A 20896-nucleotide genomic window follows, 5' to 3' on the forward strand; every position below is an offset into this window, starting at 1 on the left:
GGGTTTGTTTCTGCTGGCCAAAATCAATTTCATTTTGGTCTGATTTTGTTCAAAATGACACTTGAGGTGTATCAGGGTCTTAATTTCTCTCTCTTTCCATGTAGATCATTGAGGAGAATGGAGTGAGGCGGGTGTTGGTCTTACCTCAGACGGAGTTTCATCCGGGGGGCCATTCCCCGCTTCACCACCCACCCCCTCCGCCGCCCCACGCCCACCTGCAGGCCTTCATCCCGCACCCGCACATCATGCACGCTCCTCCTCACCTCTACTCAGGCATGGCTGGAGGAACCGGGGATATGAACCCCCAGTACATCTCCCAGTACCACCCAGCACACCCCACCATCTACTCAGAGCAGGGTCAGTACACACACACACATACTTTTGCTTGCTTGCTTCAAAAATTGCGGACCCCATGCTGCACCACTGCTGACTCTACAGCTCTTTGACAAAAATACAGACTATATTTTAGCTGAGTTATGAACTCTCAGAGAGAGAAAGACTGGAAGCCTGTGAAATAATCTGCTGCCAGTAAATAGTAAGCATAACAAAAAATTGAATCCTGTTGGAAACACTGGGACTTACCAGAGACTTGGGATGTCACTTCACTAAAAATTGAACACAACCCTTTTTAATATTTTATATATTAATTATATTTAAATGTAATTATGTAATGCCAATAATTTAATAATTATTAATATTAACTTTACATTTAAAAAAAAAGCTTAAATCATTGTCACATAGTCTTTTTTCATTTACATATTGCATATGTTTTTCAGAGTAAACAGTCCTTAATAAAGAGAAAAATAAATAAACTCAATTGTTGTTTTATGAATAGTAATGGCATAATTAGTGCTGTTGCTTTAAACTAAATGGGGTATGAACTTAAATTAGAGCTGATATTGAATTTAAATATTAGATGAATACTTAATAATACATTTAACAAAAAATGTTGCTTTGGTAAATATCTGAAATAAATATATTAAGTTTTTTAATTTAATAAAACTAAATATAAAATGGAATAATAATAATTTCAATTTTGATAATTTAGCATAAAAGATCATCGTATAATATGAAATAAGTTTGTAACTAAAACTATATAAATATAGCATTAGTAGTAATATAAAATTATTAAAGGAAGTGTATGTAAGATTGTGGCCAAAACTGGTACTGCAATCACTTTTAAATGACTGTAGAGCGGTGTCTCCTGCTCCCCCTCCCCCTGACTCGAGGTTGCCAGATTGGCTGCAGGATCAGCAGGAACGTTTGTAGAGCAGCTGTGGTAACTAGAGCAGATCTGGCAACCCAGATGCCCAAACACTACTGACTGCGTGATTGGTCGATAGGTGGAGGGCGGAGCTTCAGGCCAAAACACAACATGACAACATCAACATCAGTTGAGGGCTACAACAACAACTTGTAAATGACAATATCCTGGCCGGACTACTGTTGTCAGTGATAGAAGTATTTGAAATGAACATGATTTCTTAATGTCTAGTGACATATCACAGCCATTTTATGATTAACTGAAATATATTTCTTACATACAGTTCCTTTAATAAATACTATAACAGTATAAAAAGTATAATAAAATAGCACTAGGTATTAAACTTAGGTAACAAACTACTATTGTTTTACATAATTATACGTAAACTACATTCCTTAAAGAAACTTTTTACAAATCTAAGATAAAAGAACTGATTTGGTTAATTAATTCCCAAAGGGAGGCGCCACAGCAGGATGATCATCTGTGCATCGGTTTTCAATAATTCAACGTTGCGCATTATCCCTTACGTGTCTCCCTGTTTTCCAGTTTCCTCAGATACTCACCCCCAACACGGACGCGCAGCATTTGCTCACAGAGATGAAAGGGCTAGCAAAACCTATGAGCGCCTGCAAAAGAAGCTGAAGGAGAGGCAAGGCGTGGGCGGAGGGGGAGGTGGAGGCTTGGCCCCCTCCAAAGACAGTCCCCCTCCATCCCCGCAGAAGATCCGCGGGACGCTGCCCTCAGGAGGAGATCTGCAGAACGGGCTGGGGGGTAAGGGCACAGAAGAGCAGGCACAGCCCAGCACTGCTGTCGCCGGCCTGGGCAAAAGCCCAGGAAGAGGGAAGGAGGCAGAGTCTGGAGGTAGAATATACTTTAGGGTTCCTAGAACCATTAGAATAAAGCAGTGAGGCACAGGATGCTGTGTGTTAGTGTTTTTAACACCGTTAAATGGTGTCGTTTGGCACAGTGTGAAGCGGAGTTAACAGTGTTAACTCTGAGTGTTACTCACTGCCTCTGTAGCTTTACTGCTTTTATAGAACAGTAGAATCAGCAATATTAAACATTAGTGCTAAAGAAATAATTACATTTATTTAGAGTTATCGAATGAGGTCCTTGTGTTTTATTTTACTTTCTGTTATGAATTTACTTAAAGGGTTAGTTCACCCAAAAATTAAAATTCTCTCATTAATTCCTCACCCTAATGTCGTTCGACACCCGTAAGACCTCCGTTCATCTTCAGAACACAAATGAAGATATTAGTGTTGAAATCCGATGGCTCAGAAAGGTCTTCATTGACACCAATGTCATTTCCTCTCTCAAGACCCATAAAGACACTAAAGACGTCATTACAAAGCCCATCTCACTACAGTGACTCTAAAATCATTTTATGAAGCGACGAGAATTAGTTTTTTTGCGCAAAAAAACCCCTAAATAACGACTTATAAAGTGATGGGCCGATTTCAAAACAAAGATTCAAAACGTTATGAATCAGCGAATCAATTCATGATTCTGATTGCATGCCAAACTGCTGAAGTCATGTGACATTGGCGATCCGAATCATCAATCGATTCGTTGATTCATAACCGTTTGAAGCTTTGTTTTGAAATCGGCCCATCACCATATAAGTCGTTATTTCGTTTTTGTGCGCACAAAAACTACTCTCATCGCTTTATAAAATTATTGTACTTGCTCTATACTATAGCTAAGATTTGTCTGGATAGTTTGTTTGAAATTAATCATGATTTGTAGTGAGATGGACCTTGTAATGACGTCTTTAGTGCCTTTATGGGTCTTGAGAGAGGAAATGACATTGGTGTCAATGGAAACCATTCTGAGCCATTAGATTTCAACAAAAAAAATCTTCATTTGTGTTCAGAAGATGAACGGCGGTCTTACGGGTGTCGAACGACATTAGGGTAAGTAATTATTGACAGAATTTTCATTTGTGGCTGAACTTACCCTTTTAAAATCAACTGTTCAGGATCCGTTTCAGACTTTTGAACATTAGCCTGATAGTGAGTGATAATGTGTAGATATACAGTCTCGGTGCATTAATAGGTTTGCATTTATCAGCTTTTTTGTATCAGCTTTGTCTCATCCAATCAGATTTCAGCACCAAAATTGTTTTACAAATTAGACTTTAATTAAAATCTCCAACTACATTTAATTAAAGATAAACGCACTTAAAACGACCAGGGAATTACATGTTTGGCTCTCCCTCATTTAATAACCAAATAGAGTTCCTCATATGTGATCACCGATGGAGGTTTATTAGGAAGTGGTTATTAGCTTTAACAGACATCCATGTCCCATTAAGTCATCTTTTTCCCGGGATGATCATATCTCGGGTTCCAGGTACAAGTCCCTTTAGGAGCCCATCGTGAGGTGTAACGGGGCTCCGGGGACGGGCCCTCTCTCTGGCCCGCGCAGAACTCGTCTCTGGTCTCATTAGCTCCCTCAGCTTTAGGCTGCAGCCGATAACATTAGCTGTAATTACTCCTGCACCGACTCAGTCATTTGTCATTGCTAACTAACTCCAGCCTGGAGGAACTCTGCTGCAGCTACTGTACGCCGACTAAACTTAGCTGGTGTATCTATTAATCCATTCATGGAAAATAAATGGCTTTTATGTGTTGAAGAGACACGCTTTCGAGTGTGAAGCCTTGCCCTCTTCTTGAATCAGTTTATAGTGGAGATGTCTTATCGAGATGTTTTTGTTTTGTTTTGTTATGCAGAACTGGACGAAGAAGCAAAGGCTCTTCAGGAATGCTTAAACTCCATCTGCAAGCCAGTGGTAAGGAGATGATTTTATTTGTTTGTTGATTTTTGTATTATTTATGTGCATATTCTGTATTTTAATTTCCTTAAAGGTGTGGTTGATTATGGTTTCACTTTTTAAACTTTAGTTAGTGTGTATTGTTGCTGTTTGAACGTAAGCAACACCTACAAAGCTATGACGCTCAAAGTTTAAAGATATAGGAGATATTTTCTTTTTAAAGGAACACTCCACCGTTTTTAGAAATAGGGCTTATTCATCTTCTTTCCTACATTTAGATATGTGGGAAATGCCTTTTTGTCTCAGTGCATGCATTGTTTTAGTTTGGCGGGGTCGCCGCTAGCTCAGCTTAGCATAATGAATGGAATCCTATGTTGCCAGCTAGCATGTCCTAAGTAAAAGTGATCAACCCCCCACCTAATTACTTCTTGAGATATTGATTTGATTGACTTGAAACTATATTATGGGGTAGCACAGGTGAAGCACTGCTACTTGGGCGCAGAGTAAAAGTGATACAAAACCGTAGATATATCACCCAACACATTGCGGTCGCTCATCAGCCGGAGGGCGTGAGGATGAGAGCCGTGATATCTCTGTGCCCAAGTAGCACTCGCGTATTTAAACTGACTCGTTAGGTTGTGGGTGTCTATAATCCGCCATGGCGTGAGCACAACTGGTTTTTAAAGGGAATGGGAGATGAGACTCTGATTGGTTTATTGCACGTTACACCCGAAACAGACCTATAACTCTTTAAGAAAATAGGGACAACCCTTTAAGTTAAACTAGCAAAAGTGGATTCGGACACGCCCTAAGTGCACTTGTGTCCTGCGCTTTAGACCACGTGCTTAGATCGTTCAAATAGGGCCCTATATAATACTTAATTTTAGCATTTACTCTCCCTTTTAAGTTCCATGGCCAAGCATGCTGGGAAACAGAAATCCTAGCCCGGTTCAATTGAAGTTGGTCTAAATTAAAAGAAACATGTTCATAAATCTCAAACCAATTAAACATTCAGATGACCTAAAATGTGTAAGTTTTGTAAACTCAAAGGAAAAATGTAAGTTCTAAATACTCATAAAAGTTCATCTGATTGCACTCATTTGTTTTATTTAAGTTTACCCTACTCAAACCAATTCATTATTTTGAGCATTAGGGTTTTGAGTGTGGTATAAATGTACAGATATGTCATACTGTTCTTCTAAGTGTGTAATTGGAAAGGCCTTAGTGCTACATTTGACACTCTTCTCAGTGAATAACCAACCACCTTCTGAAGAACTGTTCGACTGCTTGCTGCGTCAACAGATTTCTTAATGACAGTCATTTCCACGGTCTCAAAAACTCTACATCCATGCATGATTACAGTCCCCACAAGAAGACAGTAATGGCTCTCTGTAATGGGTCATTAATGCTGTATTTGATTTGATTCATCGAGGAAGCTAAATGGCCGTCTTGTCCCTGGTGGTGTGCCGGGCTCTGGTTTATTGGTGTTTTCATGAAACGGCGGGTTCAGTTTTGCCCAAATTGCTACAATCACTATAATAATAAGCCTGATCCTTTTTCATTAGACATTCAAAACCTTTTTCGAACATAATGTCCTAAAAAGCATTTGTTTTTAAATCGCTATAGCCCAGTTGAGATATATGAATAAATAATGGGGATACTCCAAATGTATTTAAAAAGACTATTCAAGCTTGCTGTTTATTAAAATATTTGCAGTAGGTACAGTAACTCACCAAACTAGTCACCACCATTGGAATGCTAGCAATATAGGGCAAGAGTGATTGCTTTTATTTATTGTTTATCTAGCGTTTTTTAAGGCTGCAGCATCATAAAAATCACCATTGTCAGATCTGCTTTCTCATTTTGTAATAAAAAGATAAAAAGACAATTTCGATGACATATTTTGGAGATTTCGAACACCTTCAATGCATCAAAATGTTACAAAGTTCAGACAATATGGCTGACATTAGAGTATCAGTGGGCTTAGAATGACCCGTTTTATTCCAAGAGCGCAAAACTTTGGCAGAATACCGACTGACCTCCATCCTTTATTCAAGGATGACTTCATTTGGACATAAAGTTGGCTAAATTCAGCCCAATAACCATTGTAAGGCTTCGTTCGAAGATTGTGAGAGAAATTTGGTGAGTATGGAATAAAATGTGTCGGTGGAAAAGTGGAGAGATAAATATTGTTCTTCCTTTTAGCTCCATGAAGAATAAGTTAAAGCCGCTACGAAACAATTTAAAGAGTTAGTTTTGCATAATTCCCCATTTTCCCTAAATGTTGATTTTCGCAAAGTGTGCTGACCTCAGTACTCATTAAATAGTATGATGTTGGCTTATTTTGCCTGCTCAGAATGACAATTCAGACAAATTTATGTAGATGCCATCAGGAATAGACTGATTATTTCCACAGCTCAAACATTGATAAAAGTGTAGAGGAGAGAACCGTGCCCCGCGAGGCACAGATAAATAGGTTCTTTTTAAGTCAGTTTCGGCTTAGTAATGCACGCTAACTCGAGCTATTCTTGTCTGAAAACCCGAAAGGTACATAGTCATGCATCCATAACTAAAGGAGACACTTGTTTCTCAACTGGAAGAAAGCTAAAAATAATCCCTCTTGCATAACAGGAGTTCTCTTTTGTTCCGGAGGGGAAGCGCCACATGTCATTAAAATAAACTAAAGTGTCTCTTTCCAGGTGAAACAAGCAGACGCATGTATTTCCCACATAAACAAGTCTGTTTAGTTACATTTTTAGCCTCTGAAATCAGTTGAACACAACAAAATGGGTTCCGCTAAATCAGACACATTTGGTTTGTCGGCTTGATCAGCTTCAACCACGCATCATCTTCCGTCCGTTTTCAGTTAAATGTTTTCCTTTTCATCTGCGTGTACATTCCCTTGGCTTTCCTTCTGCATCACATTCACTCGGTTTGCATACGCAGATCTTTGTTCGTCTGTCTAGAGGACGTGACCTGAAATTAGCCTAATTATTCAGTTGGTGTTGCAGGAATACTGATTGTCCTAGTTGTTTTATTGTCAAAGCAATACCAGAGTTACTCCAGTACTCGTAGTTGGATACTGTTTACATCAAAGTTATGTTTCAAGTGTTTATTATTTGACAGCCCAATGTTTGCAACAATTACGTCTCTTACATGTATTGTAAAATCATGTATTTAACATTACAATAGCACATTGTTAAAGGACAAGCCCTATTATGCAGGGCTTTCTCGAGACCAACTAGTCGGTCGAGCAACATTCTGACAAGTTAGTTATGATGATGTGTAGTTTAGCTCATCCTTCTTGTTTAATTTACAAGACGAGACTTGGGCCAGAAACCCATTCTATACAAGTTTGTAGAGAAATCCAGAGAATGCTCCTCCCTGATATTTCCTTTGATTCCGTTGATACTTCCATCTTTTATTCATGTTGAATTTGTTTGGACGTAATGGTGGTTAACACCAAAAATCCAGCTGTGAGTCTTTGCTTTAAAGGTCCCGTTCTTCGCGATTCAATCCTTCAAACTTTAGTTAGTGTGTAATGTTGCTGTTAGAGCATAAATAATACCTGTAAAATTATAAAGCTCAAAGTTCAATGCCAAGCGAGATATTTTATTTAACAGAAGTTCCCTTTCAAAGCCTACAGCGAACGGCCGGTTTGTACTACAGCCCTGCACTTCCTTCAGGAATGACGTCACTAGAACCGTTAGTTGACTAACCCTCCGCCCACAAGAACACGCAAAATAGGGGGCGTGGTCTCGTTGCTCTCCCACGTGGAGAAGAGCACGCATTCAGCGCTTGCATCTCCCCATTATGGTAAGAGGCGGGACCTTTCCGGGCAAAGTGCGCTAAGCTGCTGTCCAATCACAACACGGGAAGCCCTGGCCCAATCAGAACTCATTACGTGTTTCTGAAGGAGGGACTTCATAGAACAAGGAAATCATCAGGCCGTTTTTAGGACAGAGGAAACAGCGCTGTACAGATAAGTCAATTGTGTGAAAAATACTGTGTTTTTTTACACGCGAAACATGAACTCATGTTATATTGCACACTGTAAACATAATCAAAGCTTCGAAAACACGCGAAGAACGGGACCTTTAAAGTGCCTCTATTATGTTTTTTTCGAATATTCCCTTCATGCAGTGTGTGTATGCAGCTGTAAAATCAAATGTCATTAAATAGTCTCCCAAAAGAAAGAATTGACTCTGAACTGCATATACGACTCATTTGTAATTAAAATGCCTCTGCTTTATGCTTCACTAGAAAATACATTTGCATAATGCCCGCCTATATTGTACTGCCGTTAAACGTGACGACTGCTTTTCAAATCTTGAAGTTCACTCCGTTTCAAAAAACGCTTGCTCTTGAAAGATGGGTCAGTACCTAGTTTATTTAGACTAAATTGCTCCTCAGAATAACAACCTCTACGTATGAATAATTATTGATTGTGTATACTTTCTACCAGGCGTTCAAAATAAGTAGTTTTATGTTTTAGCCTATATTGTATACGTTTCCGGCTAACTAATGTTCTAACTGTCTTACTGAAATATTTCTGCTAAGCAGCTGTGGGCCACGATTACCTAAAACTGTGTCTATTAATGCCGATTGTCTGTCGTTCTTACTACTTTGAGTAAATATAAAGGACTGAGCAAAATCACATCAGTCATTCACGTTAACGCGGTGCTAACGTATACGCTGTTATTGATACAATTCCCACATGTGCACCACAATACATTAGAAATACACACATGGGTTTGTTGATGGACAATACACTTGCTAATGCTGATGGTGGGGAATTGCAGTTGAAACATCTCATAATATACCTCAAAATGATTAACATATCACTGAGAAACAGGTTCGCGTTGAATAACTAGTTCTTCCGATGTTTCATCATCAGATTCACACTCGGATTGATATGGTAAAATCAACGTCATCATTACTGTCTTTACAGTGTGTACAATCGCTGAGCTTTAGTGAGCCTCCGGATGGAGCTGTAGTTCAGTGATAATTATGCGCTGTATGCGGTACGTCTGGCCATGCTCGCGGAAAGGAGGGATTTAGAGAGATGATTCACCAATGATTCACCAATCATTGAAAAATGTGGTGATGTGCATTGTATATTATGAGAAAATGACATTTTAATGCATGTAAACCTGTTCTAGGAGATTTCAAAACAAATTAGTACATTTTGAAATAGCATAATAGCGGCACTTTTAAAATGTTTATTGTTTATTTTCAGAATGCAACATCAATTTAGAGGCATTTGCATTCATAAACTTGCGTAAAGTTGGTTTCAAGCCTAAGAAGTTTTGTCTAGTGATGCGCTATTGTTATTATATTGGTTTTTGGGTGAGATAACTATAATTTTCTTCATACTATGGGGTTTATACAAGTGATACACACGTAAGCTAATGCAATCATCAAACATTCAACAGCGTCTGAACCAAAACTGCCTAATATTACTGAATGAAATGTCAACTCAGGAGCTCTAGGACTGAAGCTTTGGGTGTGTTGATGGACTCGATCTACTCCATCTGTGTTTTGATCATCGTTCTGAATCCCATCCAGACAAAGTCTTTGAATTTTTATTTTTTTTTCTCAACTTTTTGCTAAAAATTCAGCTTTTTTTATTTATTTATTTTTTAATATAAAACGTACATGTATGTTATTTTAAAATAGTCATACAACAAAATATTCTGGGGGCCATGTAACTTTTGTGAAAATGATCAGAAATGAAGGTGCTGACTGTCAATAATTAATCATTTAAAAATGCTGGTTTGGAAAGACATAAAAAAAACATTAGCAATTTTTATAATTTAAATATAATCTCAAATAATAAATCCAAATAATGTTGTTATTTAAAAATTATTAAATAAAATAATACAGAATTTTAGCATTGGCAATCTTGTGTATATATATTAAACCATTTTGTTTGTTTTTTAATGCAGTTGTGGATGCAACGTTTTACATTTTTAAGATCTGTGCTAGTTCTGATTGAAGTTTAATTCAAAACTAGCTCTGTTTTCTTTATTACAAACAAGCTAAACGGTCGCCATCTTGTGTCATCAGGTGACAGACATCCAGGCCAGAGGGGCCAGTTTGAGTTGGGTGGCCCCGTCGCGGACAGACGAGCCCAAAGAGGGAGAAGAAGTCCCGGCCGAGCCCAGCGTCACATACGAGGTCTCGGTCTCGTACAACGGCAAGGATGGGAAGTACAAGGCCGCCTACAGGTGAGCTCATGCTCTGCTTCACTGCGGAGGAGGTCTAGCAGGATGTGGAGAAGCTGTGGGTGCATTTGAGGAACTCGCTGTTGTTTTTTTGTGGTTTGGCAGTGGTATTGTGAAGGTTATCAGCAGTTCACCTGACATCTGCAGCGCTAGATGAACCCTGAAGTTGTTTTGAATGTGTAGTGTACAGTCTGCAACATTAGTACTAATATTTTCTTTTGTTTGTCTTGTTTGTTTCAGTGGTGTGGAACTAAGTGCAACCTTACAAGACTTAAGACCAGCAACAGACTACCACGTCAGGTCGGTTTTGACTTTTAAAAGTACAACACACATGATCAGAATTTGCTTTACACATTCTTGTTTTTACAGTGATGCTCAGTCAAAACGACACTCACCCTAATCTGGATTTAAACCCGTGTAACACAGATGTTTTACGTGTAAAAAGTAAAAAAAAAAGTATAAGTGATATTTCTTTATAAATAATATATAGTTATATTAAAATGAATGTATATTAACAATAGTTATATTAATTTAAAATACAATAATTTGTATGATTATAATTGTTATAGTTAGTTATATTTGTTAAATGTATTTGTAGTTATATCAATAATATTGTTAGTTATAAGAATATTAATTCTTTATGAAAACATTAGTTATAGTTCCATATGTAGTTTATATATATTATGTTTATATTATATATATATATATATATATATATATATATATATATATATATATATATATATATATATATATATAATATAATATATATATATAATATATACACACTCATATTATACTCATATCACTATCTCATATAGTTGTTTATTATTAATAATAGTCTGGTTATATTATCTATTTTATATAAGTGATTATTTATAAATCATGTTTTTTAATGAATAATTTTTTAAAATATTAAAATGTGTATATTTTAAAATAATAGTGTTTGTCATTTGTTATTAATAAAGATTGGACAATTGTTTTTTAATAAATATTTTTTAATGATAGTTATATTTGTGTATATGTAGTTATAATAATAATAATATAGTTCAAAAATAATAATAATAATAATATTAATGATAATATAGTTATTTTATAAGAATAATACATTATTATATTTAAATTAATAAAAATATATAAGTTATATACAGCGGACAGGTACCGGCAGGCCAAGCGGACGGCAGCCCGGGCGGTTGTGGAGGCAAAAACTCGGGCCTGGGAGGAGTTCGGTGAGGCCATGGAGAAAGACTATCGGTTGGCCTCGAAGAGATTCTGGCAAACCGTTCGACGCCTCAGGAGGGGGAAGCAGTGCCCTACCAACACTGTCTACAGTGGAGATGGGCAGCTGCTGACCTCAACTGGGGATATTGTTGAACGGTGGAAGGAATACTTTGAGGATCTCCTCAATCCCACCGACACGTCTTCCTTTGAGGAAGCAGAGGCTGAGGGCTCGGAGGGGGACTCGTCCATCACCCGGGCTGAAGTCATCGAGGTAGTTAATAAGCTCCTCGGTGGCAAGGCGCCGGGGGTGGATGAGATTCGCCCTGAGTACCTTAAGTCTCTGGATGTTGTGGGGCTGTCTTGGCTGATGCGCCTCTGCAGCATCGCGTGGCGGTTGGGGACAGTGCCTATGGACTGGCAGACCGGGGTGGTGGTCCCTCTTTTCAAGAAGGGGGACCGGAGAGTGTGTTCCAACTACAGGGGGATCACACTCCTCAGCCTCCCTGGGAAAGTCTATGCCAGGGTACTGGAGAGGAGAATTCGGCCGATAGTGGAACCTCGGATTCAGGAGGAGCAGTGTGGTTTTCGTCCCGGGCGTGGAACGCTGGACCAGCTCTATATCCTTCACAGGGTGCTGGAGGGTTCATGGGAGTTTGCCCAACCGGTCCACATGTGCTTTGTGGATTTGGAGAAGGCATTCGACTGTGTTCCCCGTGGCACCCTGTGGGGGGTGCTCTGGGAGTATGGGGTCCGGGGCCCCTTGCTTAGGGCAGTACGGTCCCTTTACAACCAGAGCAGGAGCTTGGTTCGCATTGCCGGCAGTAGGTCAAATTTGTTCCCGGTGCATGTTGGTCTCCGGCAGGGCTGCCCTTTGTCACCGGTTCTGTTCATAATTTTTATGGACAGAATTTCTAGACGCAGCCAAGGGCCGGAGAGTGTCCGGTTTGGGGACCACGCGATTTCATCGCTGCTCTTTGCAGATGATGTTGTCGTGTTGGCAACCTCAGACCGGGACCTTCAACATGCACTGGGACGGTTTGCAGCCGAGTGTGAAGCGGCTGGGATGAGAATCAGCACCTCCAAGTCCGAGGCCATGGTTCTCAGTCGGAAAAGGGTAGCTTGCTCACTTCAGGTTGGTGGAGAGTTCTTGCCTCAAGTGGAGGAGTTTAAGTATCTTGGGGTCTTGTTCACGAGTGAGGGAAGGATGGAACGGGAGATTGACAGACGGATCGGTGCATCATCTGCAGTAATGCGGGCGATGTACCGGTCTGTTGTGGTGAAGAAGGAGCTGAGCCGTAAGGCAAAGCTCTCGATTTACCGGTCAATCTACGTTCCTACTCTCACCTATGGTCATGAGCTGTGGGTCATGACCGAAAGGACAAGATCCCGGATACAGGCGGCTGAAATGAGCTTTCTCCGCAGGGTGGCTGGGCGCTCCCTTAGAGATAGGGTGAGAAGCTCGGTCACTCGGGAGGAGCTCAGAGTAGAGCCGTTGCTCCTTCACATCGAGAGGAGCCAGCTGAGGTGGCTCGGGCATCTATTTCGGATGCCTCCTGGACGCCTTCCCAGGGAGGTGTTCCGGGCACATCCCACCGGGAGGAGGCCCCGGGGAAGACCCAGGACACGCTGGAGGGATTATGTCTCCAGGCTGGCCTGGGAACGCCTCGGGGTACCCCCGGAGGAGCTGGAGGAAGTGGCCAGAGAGAAGGAAGTCTGGGCGTCTCTGCTTAGACTGTTGCCCCCGCGACCCGGCCCCGGATAAGCGGAAGATGATGGATGGATGGAAGTTAAATACAACTATAAACCCAAAAAATAGTAACAATAAGTTATTATATAATTTTTGATATTCATAATAATATACTTAGCGATATAGCTATATTATATTAATAATTCTTAATACAATTCTTTATAATGTCATTATATTAAAATGATATATTTTTCAAAACAAAGTTATATTATTAATAATGAGTTATTAGTTATATAAGTATTATATTTGTAAATAAAAGTATTAATAGTGTCGTTATATTAATTAAAATAATATCTAGTTATATCAATAGTAATACAAATACAAATAATAATAATTATGTAGTTAAATAATATAAGCATGTTAGTTATAAATAACTATTCCTTTGTTTATTATTGGTATTTTTATAGTGTCTCTGTACTTATGTGTGTGTGTGTGTGTGTGTGTGTGTGTGTGTGTGTGTGTGTGTGTGTGTGTGTGTGTGTGTGTGTGTGTGTGTGTGTGTGTGTGTGTATTTAGGGTCCAGGCCATGTGTAACTGTTTACAAGGCGTCCCTTCAGAGCCTGTGAGCTTCACCACTCTGAGCTGTGAGCCAGATACGCCCAGCCCTCCGCGCAAAGCCAGCGGCACCAAGAGCTGCCTCGTCCTGCAGTGGAAGGTGTGCGGAGCGCAGATTTATTCACTGACATGTCAACAGTCCCACGGAAATGTTGTCTTGCATTTGTGGTGATATTAAACACATAACATTAAAACAATTACTTCTTCCTAGGCTCCGTGTGACAATGGTTCCAAAATCCAAAACTATATTCTTCAGTGGGACGAGGTATGTCATTTTTCATTATTGCTATCTCGGTTCATTTTTTCCTTCTTTTTTTTTTAAGCCCATTTTTAGGAACTTTATGGTTTTTTGCTTTATTTTAATGCCAATTAAATACATGTTTAAAACATTTCTTATTACTATTTGTTAGTATTTGTTGTGCTAAACTGAGCAAAATGTGCTCAATTATCAGAAAAATCGTCACTTAAAGGTGTCCTAGAATATAAAACTGTATTTACCTTGGTATAGTTGAATATTAAGGGTTCTGTACATGGAACTAACATACCATGAGCCTCAAACACCTCTCTTTCATCCTTCATATGCAAATCTTGTGCTTGAAAAAGACCACTGAAAAACCGGCGAATCCCAACATAACACCGACTGTGATGTATCCACTGAGATCCTTTAATATGTACGCCTCCCTACATTAGCATATAACCAGTCCATGTTCAAGGCCAGTATTAATGTGGACCTGCACCGAGTCAGCAGAGGTTATGCAGGTATTGTGAAGATGAGTTTGAGTGTGTGCGCTTGCGGTTACCAGATTTCAGTCATTTAAATCGCCCAATCAGATCTTTTCTGTTAAAAGAACACCTTTGACTGTAAAAACAATATGGGCGTTGTGTCCGTGACGGATTCTGAAGCATAAAGTAGAGACGAGCTGGCCATCGCCATCTTGCCAGTGAGTCATTGCACGTCACACCCAGATAACAGAAAATGGACAAAGAGGCCGGAAGTGGGCGGAGCTGAGGTAATGTCATGCTCAAAGTGGCCACGCCCTTAATTATGCAGAACTTTAAGGGTTTATATAATGTAAACGAATGAGTTATAAAAAAGTTCTCCCCCTCACAGTTGTCATGAAGGGCTAAATTAGATACACAGACCAAAATAAGAGTTTGTACCTGGAAACATGTAAACATGTTTTTTTCTGCTGTAAAGTTGGGAATTTTAACATGGGGCTCAATGAGATTCTGCTCCCTTCTGGAGCCTGTCCCTAGTGGCCAGTTGAGCAATTGCAGTTTAAGTCAATTCCGTATTGGCTTCAAGAGAAACTGGGGGAGGTTGCCGCTTGAAAAACATGCATTCTTTCCACTATTTTACTTAAACATGCTATCTGGCAACCATGTGCACGCGAGCTCTCTCTCGATCTGAAAACACCAATAAACAAGTAAGCTACATTTCAGCGATCTCCATTTGAGATGTTCTGCTTAAAGGGTCATGAAACCCCCTCTTTCAGCTCAAATCCACCTCGTAATCTTTTTGAAAAATGCTACTTAAATGGGCGTGCATGCCCGTGAAAAGAGGGGAGGGGGTGGGTGTGGCAGAGCGAGGCAGGGGAAGAAAGAGGGGGGCGAGCAACTGTCATCTATCAGTGCAGAGCAGTGGCCCATGCCAAATCTCAACAAAAATATGGGGTTAAACGTAACGAAATGCAGGATTTTTAAAGCTGGCAAAATTAAAGTCCAATAAAATACACTGACAACCGTCTGTTTGACAATTTAAAGTAACCGAATGCGCTACATATATTAGATTAATCGGAATTGTTTAAAATATAGAAATGCATACACAATTATTATTGTCATTTATAAATATAGAATTATGTTTGTATACACAGTATAAATGCATATTTTTTTAAAGAAAAAAAAAAATGATCGAAAAAAACAACAACCGTTATGTACATATAGCCGAGATCTAACTTACGCGCGTCCCAGAACGCCCATAATAAAGATGGACAGCGACAGTGAAGACTACAGTAAAAGCAGTACAGAGGGCTCTGCTGAGGTGGAGGACTTTTCTCCTCCTGAAACCCCAGGGGAAGATGGTTCAGATAGAAAAGTCCTCCGGACTTGGTACAGCATTGCCGGCAAGACGCAAACTGCGTTGCTGAGCAAAACCGAAGTCCACCTGTCTCCAGTTCTCGTAACTTTCATTCGAAAAATGTTTGTTACACACATAAAGCTTTGAGGTGTCGCAAGTTGATGGCCAACCAACCGCCCGCAGCCAGAGACTAGCCCTGGCAGCATCGCGGGGAAAGCCATGCAACACACCCGAATCTTTACACCAGTGAAACAAACACTTACGACCCATCATAAACTCCTCTCATCTACTCCGTGAACACGCAGACTGTCTCTTCTGTCATTTGAAAGAACCACGTGCTGTCATGAATAATTAAGAGACGGTGTCTTCTCATAGGATAAGAAAACTCAGTCTCATTAATAATAATGAGACACCGATGCGTCACGTAGCACTATTAGAGCGATGGTACGTCACAAGCTGTGACGTGGACGCAATGTAGTTTTTAAACCCGGAAGACGAAAATAGGGTGAAAAACATAAAAATTGACCAGATTCCCCTTTTAATTAAATCTAACAGATGCTAACATTATGTTCAATGATGTTCAACACACATACCTCTGTTAAAATCTCAAAAATTTAGCTGTAGGGTTTCATGACCCTTTAAAGAGTCATTCAGTCGGTCTATTCTCTATCTCGACTTACAAGCCGCTTGTGTTGTTTTTGTTGTGATTGTGTAAGCTGAATAACTGCACTTTTGTGAGCTACTGAAATGAGCCAATCAGAGCAGAGCTCAACATTATTATTCATGACTCTTCCAAATAAGGCACAAACAGAGCATTTTTATAGGGTTGTAAATGGACCTGTAAAGCCGTATCTGGAAAATGTTTGCCCTTAAATAAGCCACATACTCTCTATGAAGATATCAGAGAAAAATTTAACACATTGTTTCAACTCATTCTAGGGCACCTTTAATTAAAATGGTCCAAAAAGGATGCAATGTTCCTCAGCTGATAAGGGGTATATAAGACATTTTCCTGGATAATCATATTTTGTTGATCATGGAGTAACACCTAAATCTAACCCTACCCATAACTTCTCCCTCAAATCAGAGGAAAATGATGACGAATAACACTAATGCTGAAAGCACCAAACCCTGGTTGTAAGCCTAAATTGACATAAATTGTGAACTTGTCCCTGAAATCTGATTGGTTGATTGTAATGTTTGTTGTACTTGTTGAATGTTGGCACATTCCTGTTAAATAAGTGCTGTGCTCTGAACAGGGGAAGGGGACGGGTCAGTTTGAGCAGTGCTACTACGGCCCTCAGAAGCAGTACAGACTCACCAAACTCTCCACCGCTTCCAGATACTCCTTCCGGCTGGCAGCCAAAAATGACATGGGGGTCAGGTGTGTATCTGTCAGGACGCTCCACAGTATGACACTGTGAAATAAAGTGTCACCATTACTGTCATTTACCTGTGTTTTCCTGTTTGGGCAGTGAGTTCAGTGAAGTGGTCCACATCATGACGTCCTGCAGTGTTCCCGCTCCCCCTTTGAGCCCTGAGTTGATTCAGCCCGGGGTCACGTGGCTCTGTGTGCGGTGGCAAAGGCCGGCCGGCTCGCCCAAAGAGGACGACATCGGCTACGTGCTGGAGATGGAAGAGGAGGGCTCAGTGAGTGAGAGATTCACACACACACACACACACACACACATTCACAGAATCTTTTCTTCTCTATTGCGACGTGTACCCGAGTGAAACGGCTTCTTAAATGAGAAACTCATTTGGGCGGGACTTGATTTTGTCTGTTGGGAATTGATTGGATGGCTGTGGTTTGCTATTGGTGGATCTCATGTGAGTGACAGGTTGCCCCGCCCTCACGTCATCAGAGAAGAGATGAGCTTCAAGATGGAGGGGAAGTTATTTTGATTAAAGACTATGAGGCGCATGAGTTTAGAAAATAATAATTATGTGTACAGATGAATTATGGATATTAATAAATACAGCAAAAGTCCATATAAAAACATGATTTGCCTTAAAGCCAATGGATGAATATCATTATAAGCCTATACACACATACAGTAGACATTGAGAAGAGAAAAATGATTTTTTATCCCATTTTTTGTGTTTTGATGTTTGTTTGGGGCCTGAGAATGAGACATCCTGTGATCAGCGGGGTAATGAACAGCAGATGTGAAATGGTGATGTCCATAAAGAGTGAGTGTGTGGTGTCTGATGTGTTCTCATCAATGTGCGTCACAGGGTTACGGGTTCCAGGCCAGTTATGATGGAGACGAGCTGTCACACACGATCAGAAACCTCCACAGGAGCACCACGTACCGGTTCAGGGTGAGCACTCACACACTCACACACTCACACTCACACACTCACACCATCACCATCACCATCACTGGTTGCTTGCCTTTATGATGTTTTTTTTTTTTTTTAAATAGTTATTTTCTTGCTTTCTTTTTTTCTTCAGTTTGTTCATTCTGTCAGTCCTTTTGTTTTTTCTTTCATTATCAATTTATGTTGTTTCATTCTGTTTTCTTTTTCTTTATTTTGTTTGTTGGCTCAGTTTATCTTTCTGTCTGTTTCTATCTGTTTCTTTCTTTCTTTCTTTCTCTTTCTTTCTTTCTTTCTTTCTTTCTTTCTTTCTCTTTCTTTTTCTTTCTTTCTTTCTTTCTTTCTTTCTTTCTTTCTTTCTTTCTTTCTTTCTTTCTTTCTTGTCTCTTTCTTTGTCTGTCTGTCTGTTTCTTTCTTTGTCTGTCTGTCCGTCCATCTGTCTGTCTCTTTCTTTGTCTGTCTGTCTCTTTCTTTCTGTCTTTCTTTCTTTGTCTGTCTCTTTCTTTCTTTCTTTCTTTCTTTCTGTCTTTCTCTCTGTTTCTATCTGTCTGTCTGTCTGTCTGTTTCTTTCTCTCTGCATGTCTGTCTCTTTCTTTCTTTCTTTCTGTCTTTCTCTGTTTCTTTCTGTCTGTCTGTCTCTCTCTTTCTTTCTTTCTTTGTCTCTTTCTTTCTTTCTTTCTTTCTTTCTTTCTTTCTTTCTTTCTTTCTTTCTTTCTTTCTTTCTTTCTTTCTTTCTTTCTTTCTTTCTTTCTTTCTTTCTTTCTTTCTGTCTTTCTTTCTTTCTGTCTTTCTGTCTTTCTGTCTTTCTCTCTGTTTCTTTCTGTTTCTTTCTGTCTGTTTCTTTCTCTCTGCATGTCTCTCTCATTCTTTGTCTGTCTCTTTCTTTCTTTCTTTCTTTCTTTCTTTCTTTCTTTCTTTCTTTCTTTCTTTCTTTCTTTCTTTCTTTCTTTCTTTCTTTCTTTCTTTCTTTCTTTCTTTCTTTCTTTCTGTCTTTCTCTCTGTTTCTTTCTCTCTGTCTGTTTCTTTCTCTCTGCATGTCTGTCTCGTTCTTTCTATCTTTGTCTGTCTGTCTGTCTTTCTCTCTTGGTGCCGGTGGTGATTGAGACTCACCTGTTCCCAGCGGCCGTGAGATGAAGCAGGTGGTGCGCTGATGCGATCGGTCACTGTTCTCTGGTGTCGTTAGGGATGTGCTGATCTCAATCTCGTTTCCAAAAACAAAAGTGTATTAATGTGATCAGAACGGCTGCATGTGTCCTGATGAGAGGAGCTGATTACCTGCCGAGAGCTCACATCCCCAATTACTGCCAATTACTGTGACAGATGACATCACAACACCACTGTTTATTTCTCAACCGTGAAACACTTCCTCATCCTGCACTTTGTCAGGGGAAAAACTCTTTCTGAGTGAGATAAATGTGGTGGGGAATATAAAGGCTTTTGAAAGGCCCTAGGGATTTGCATTTCCTCTGCACCCAGTGTTTGGATGAGTCATAATGAAGCCTATTTTTAGGACCATTCAGATTTTTTTTTTCATTGTGGCATTTTGAATCATTAATGAACCCCACCCCCACAACACACACACACAGACACACAAATGTTCTGTTTTCTTTTAACCATTGCAGGTTATCGCCTATAACGCAGAAGGGAAGAGTAACCCCAGCGCTGTGTCTGAGTTCACCACGGCCCCTGACAGACCGGGCTGCCCCTGCAGACTCGCTGTGAAGGGGAAACCTCACCCAACCAGTTTCCGGCTGACCTGGGGTCAGTTCAGCATTCAGTTATGATCACACAAAGATTGATCCCTGGGCTGTGCAATATTGAAGAAAAATTTGATATGCAATATCTTTTTAAATAATGCGATATGCGATACGATATTGCTTTTTGTGTGTAAAATCGATTTAAATTATAGATTTTTTTAAATTATTTAAAAACATGAATGATACCATTTATGTTTCACATTCTTTCTAGAAAAAGAAAGCATCACTTCAACTTCTATTAGTGACTAGCCGTGTTTTAGCAAACATATCGTTCACGTTTCAGTGTGTGTGTGTGTGTGTGTGTGTGTGTGTCAGACAGCGTGTCAAGCAAGTCAAATAAGTAACAGTCCCAATCTATTCTCTGGTGTACGCATCGACCTAAAACATACACTTTTCACAATGTTGAAGTAGTCTATTAAAATCATTCAGATATTGTGTGCCGTTGCGGTATGCATATTGCGAAATGTACATTTGCGATATTCTGATAATTTCGATATATTGCACAGCCCTACTGAAAATCATCTGTCCATACTTTGACTGTTTTTGTGGATCAGTCACAAAATGGAAAAACACATGAATTACATTTTTTCTATGCATATCTTTAAAATGTTTGAAATGTTATAATGCATTTCCACCTAGCATTTTTTTCTATATACCATAACTTGTGGTTAAACATATGTGGAGGAAAACATTGATGCACCGAAATCATTCATCCAGAATGCTTTTGAACAGCCATTGGTGTGCACGTACATCGTGAAAAATATTTTTACTGAAAAACTACCATAATTTTGAACAAAATCAGGCCAAAACGAAGTTTGTTTTGTTTGTTTTGGGAGTGATGCCTTTAACGTCTTCTCCGGTTCATTTCTTCTGTTCAATCCCTCAAGGTTAGATGTCGACGAGTGTAAACATAAACACACTGGAGGGCCGCTTTATAGTAGAAAATGTAG

The 20896-nt window shown here is 39.7% G+C and overlaps 1 protein-coding gene across 5 annotated transcripts in view; it reads left to right on the forward strand.

Moving 5' to 3' along the window:
* fndc3a (fibronectin type III domain containing 3A) overlaps positions 1–20896 on the forward strand; it is a 118536-nt gene that overhangs the window by 79633 nt on the left and 18007 nt on the right. For 4 of the 5 annotated variants that reach the window (XM_067450176.1, XM_067450179.1, XM_067450177.1 and 1 more), the window contains 11 exons: positions 105–357; positions 1811–2125; positions 4000–4058; positions 10110–10270; positions 10508–10567; positions 13752–13890; positions 14002–14055; positions 17127–17251; positions 17343–17517; positions 18106–18192; positions 19812–19950. In XM_067450176.1, coding sequence (XP_067306277.1) covers positions 105–357; positions 1811–2125; positions 4000–4058; positions 10110–10270; positions 10508–10567; positions 13752–13890; positions 14002–14055; positions 17127–17251; positions 17343–17517; positions 18106–18192; positions 19812–19950 — 1567 coding nt within the window. The remainder of the gene's footprint in view (positions 1–104; positions 358–1810; positions 2126–3999; positions 4059–10109; positions 10271–10507; positions 10568–13751; positions 13891–14001; positions 14056–17126; positions 17252–17342; positions 17518–18105; positions 18193–19811; positions 19951–20896) is intronic. The other variant, XM_067450178.1, reaches the window with a different exon arrangement.

The sequence above is a fragment of the Pseudorasbora parva genome, chromosome 8 (assembly GCF_024679245.1).
Source record: "Pseudorasbora parva isolate DD20220531a chromosome 8, ASM2467924v1, whole genome shotgun sequence".
NCBI classification, from domain to species: domain Eukaryota; kingdom Metazoa; phylum Chordata; class Actinopteri; order Cypriniformes; family Gobionidae; genus Pseudorasbora; species Pseudorasbora parva.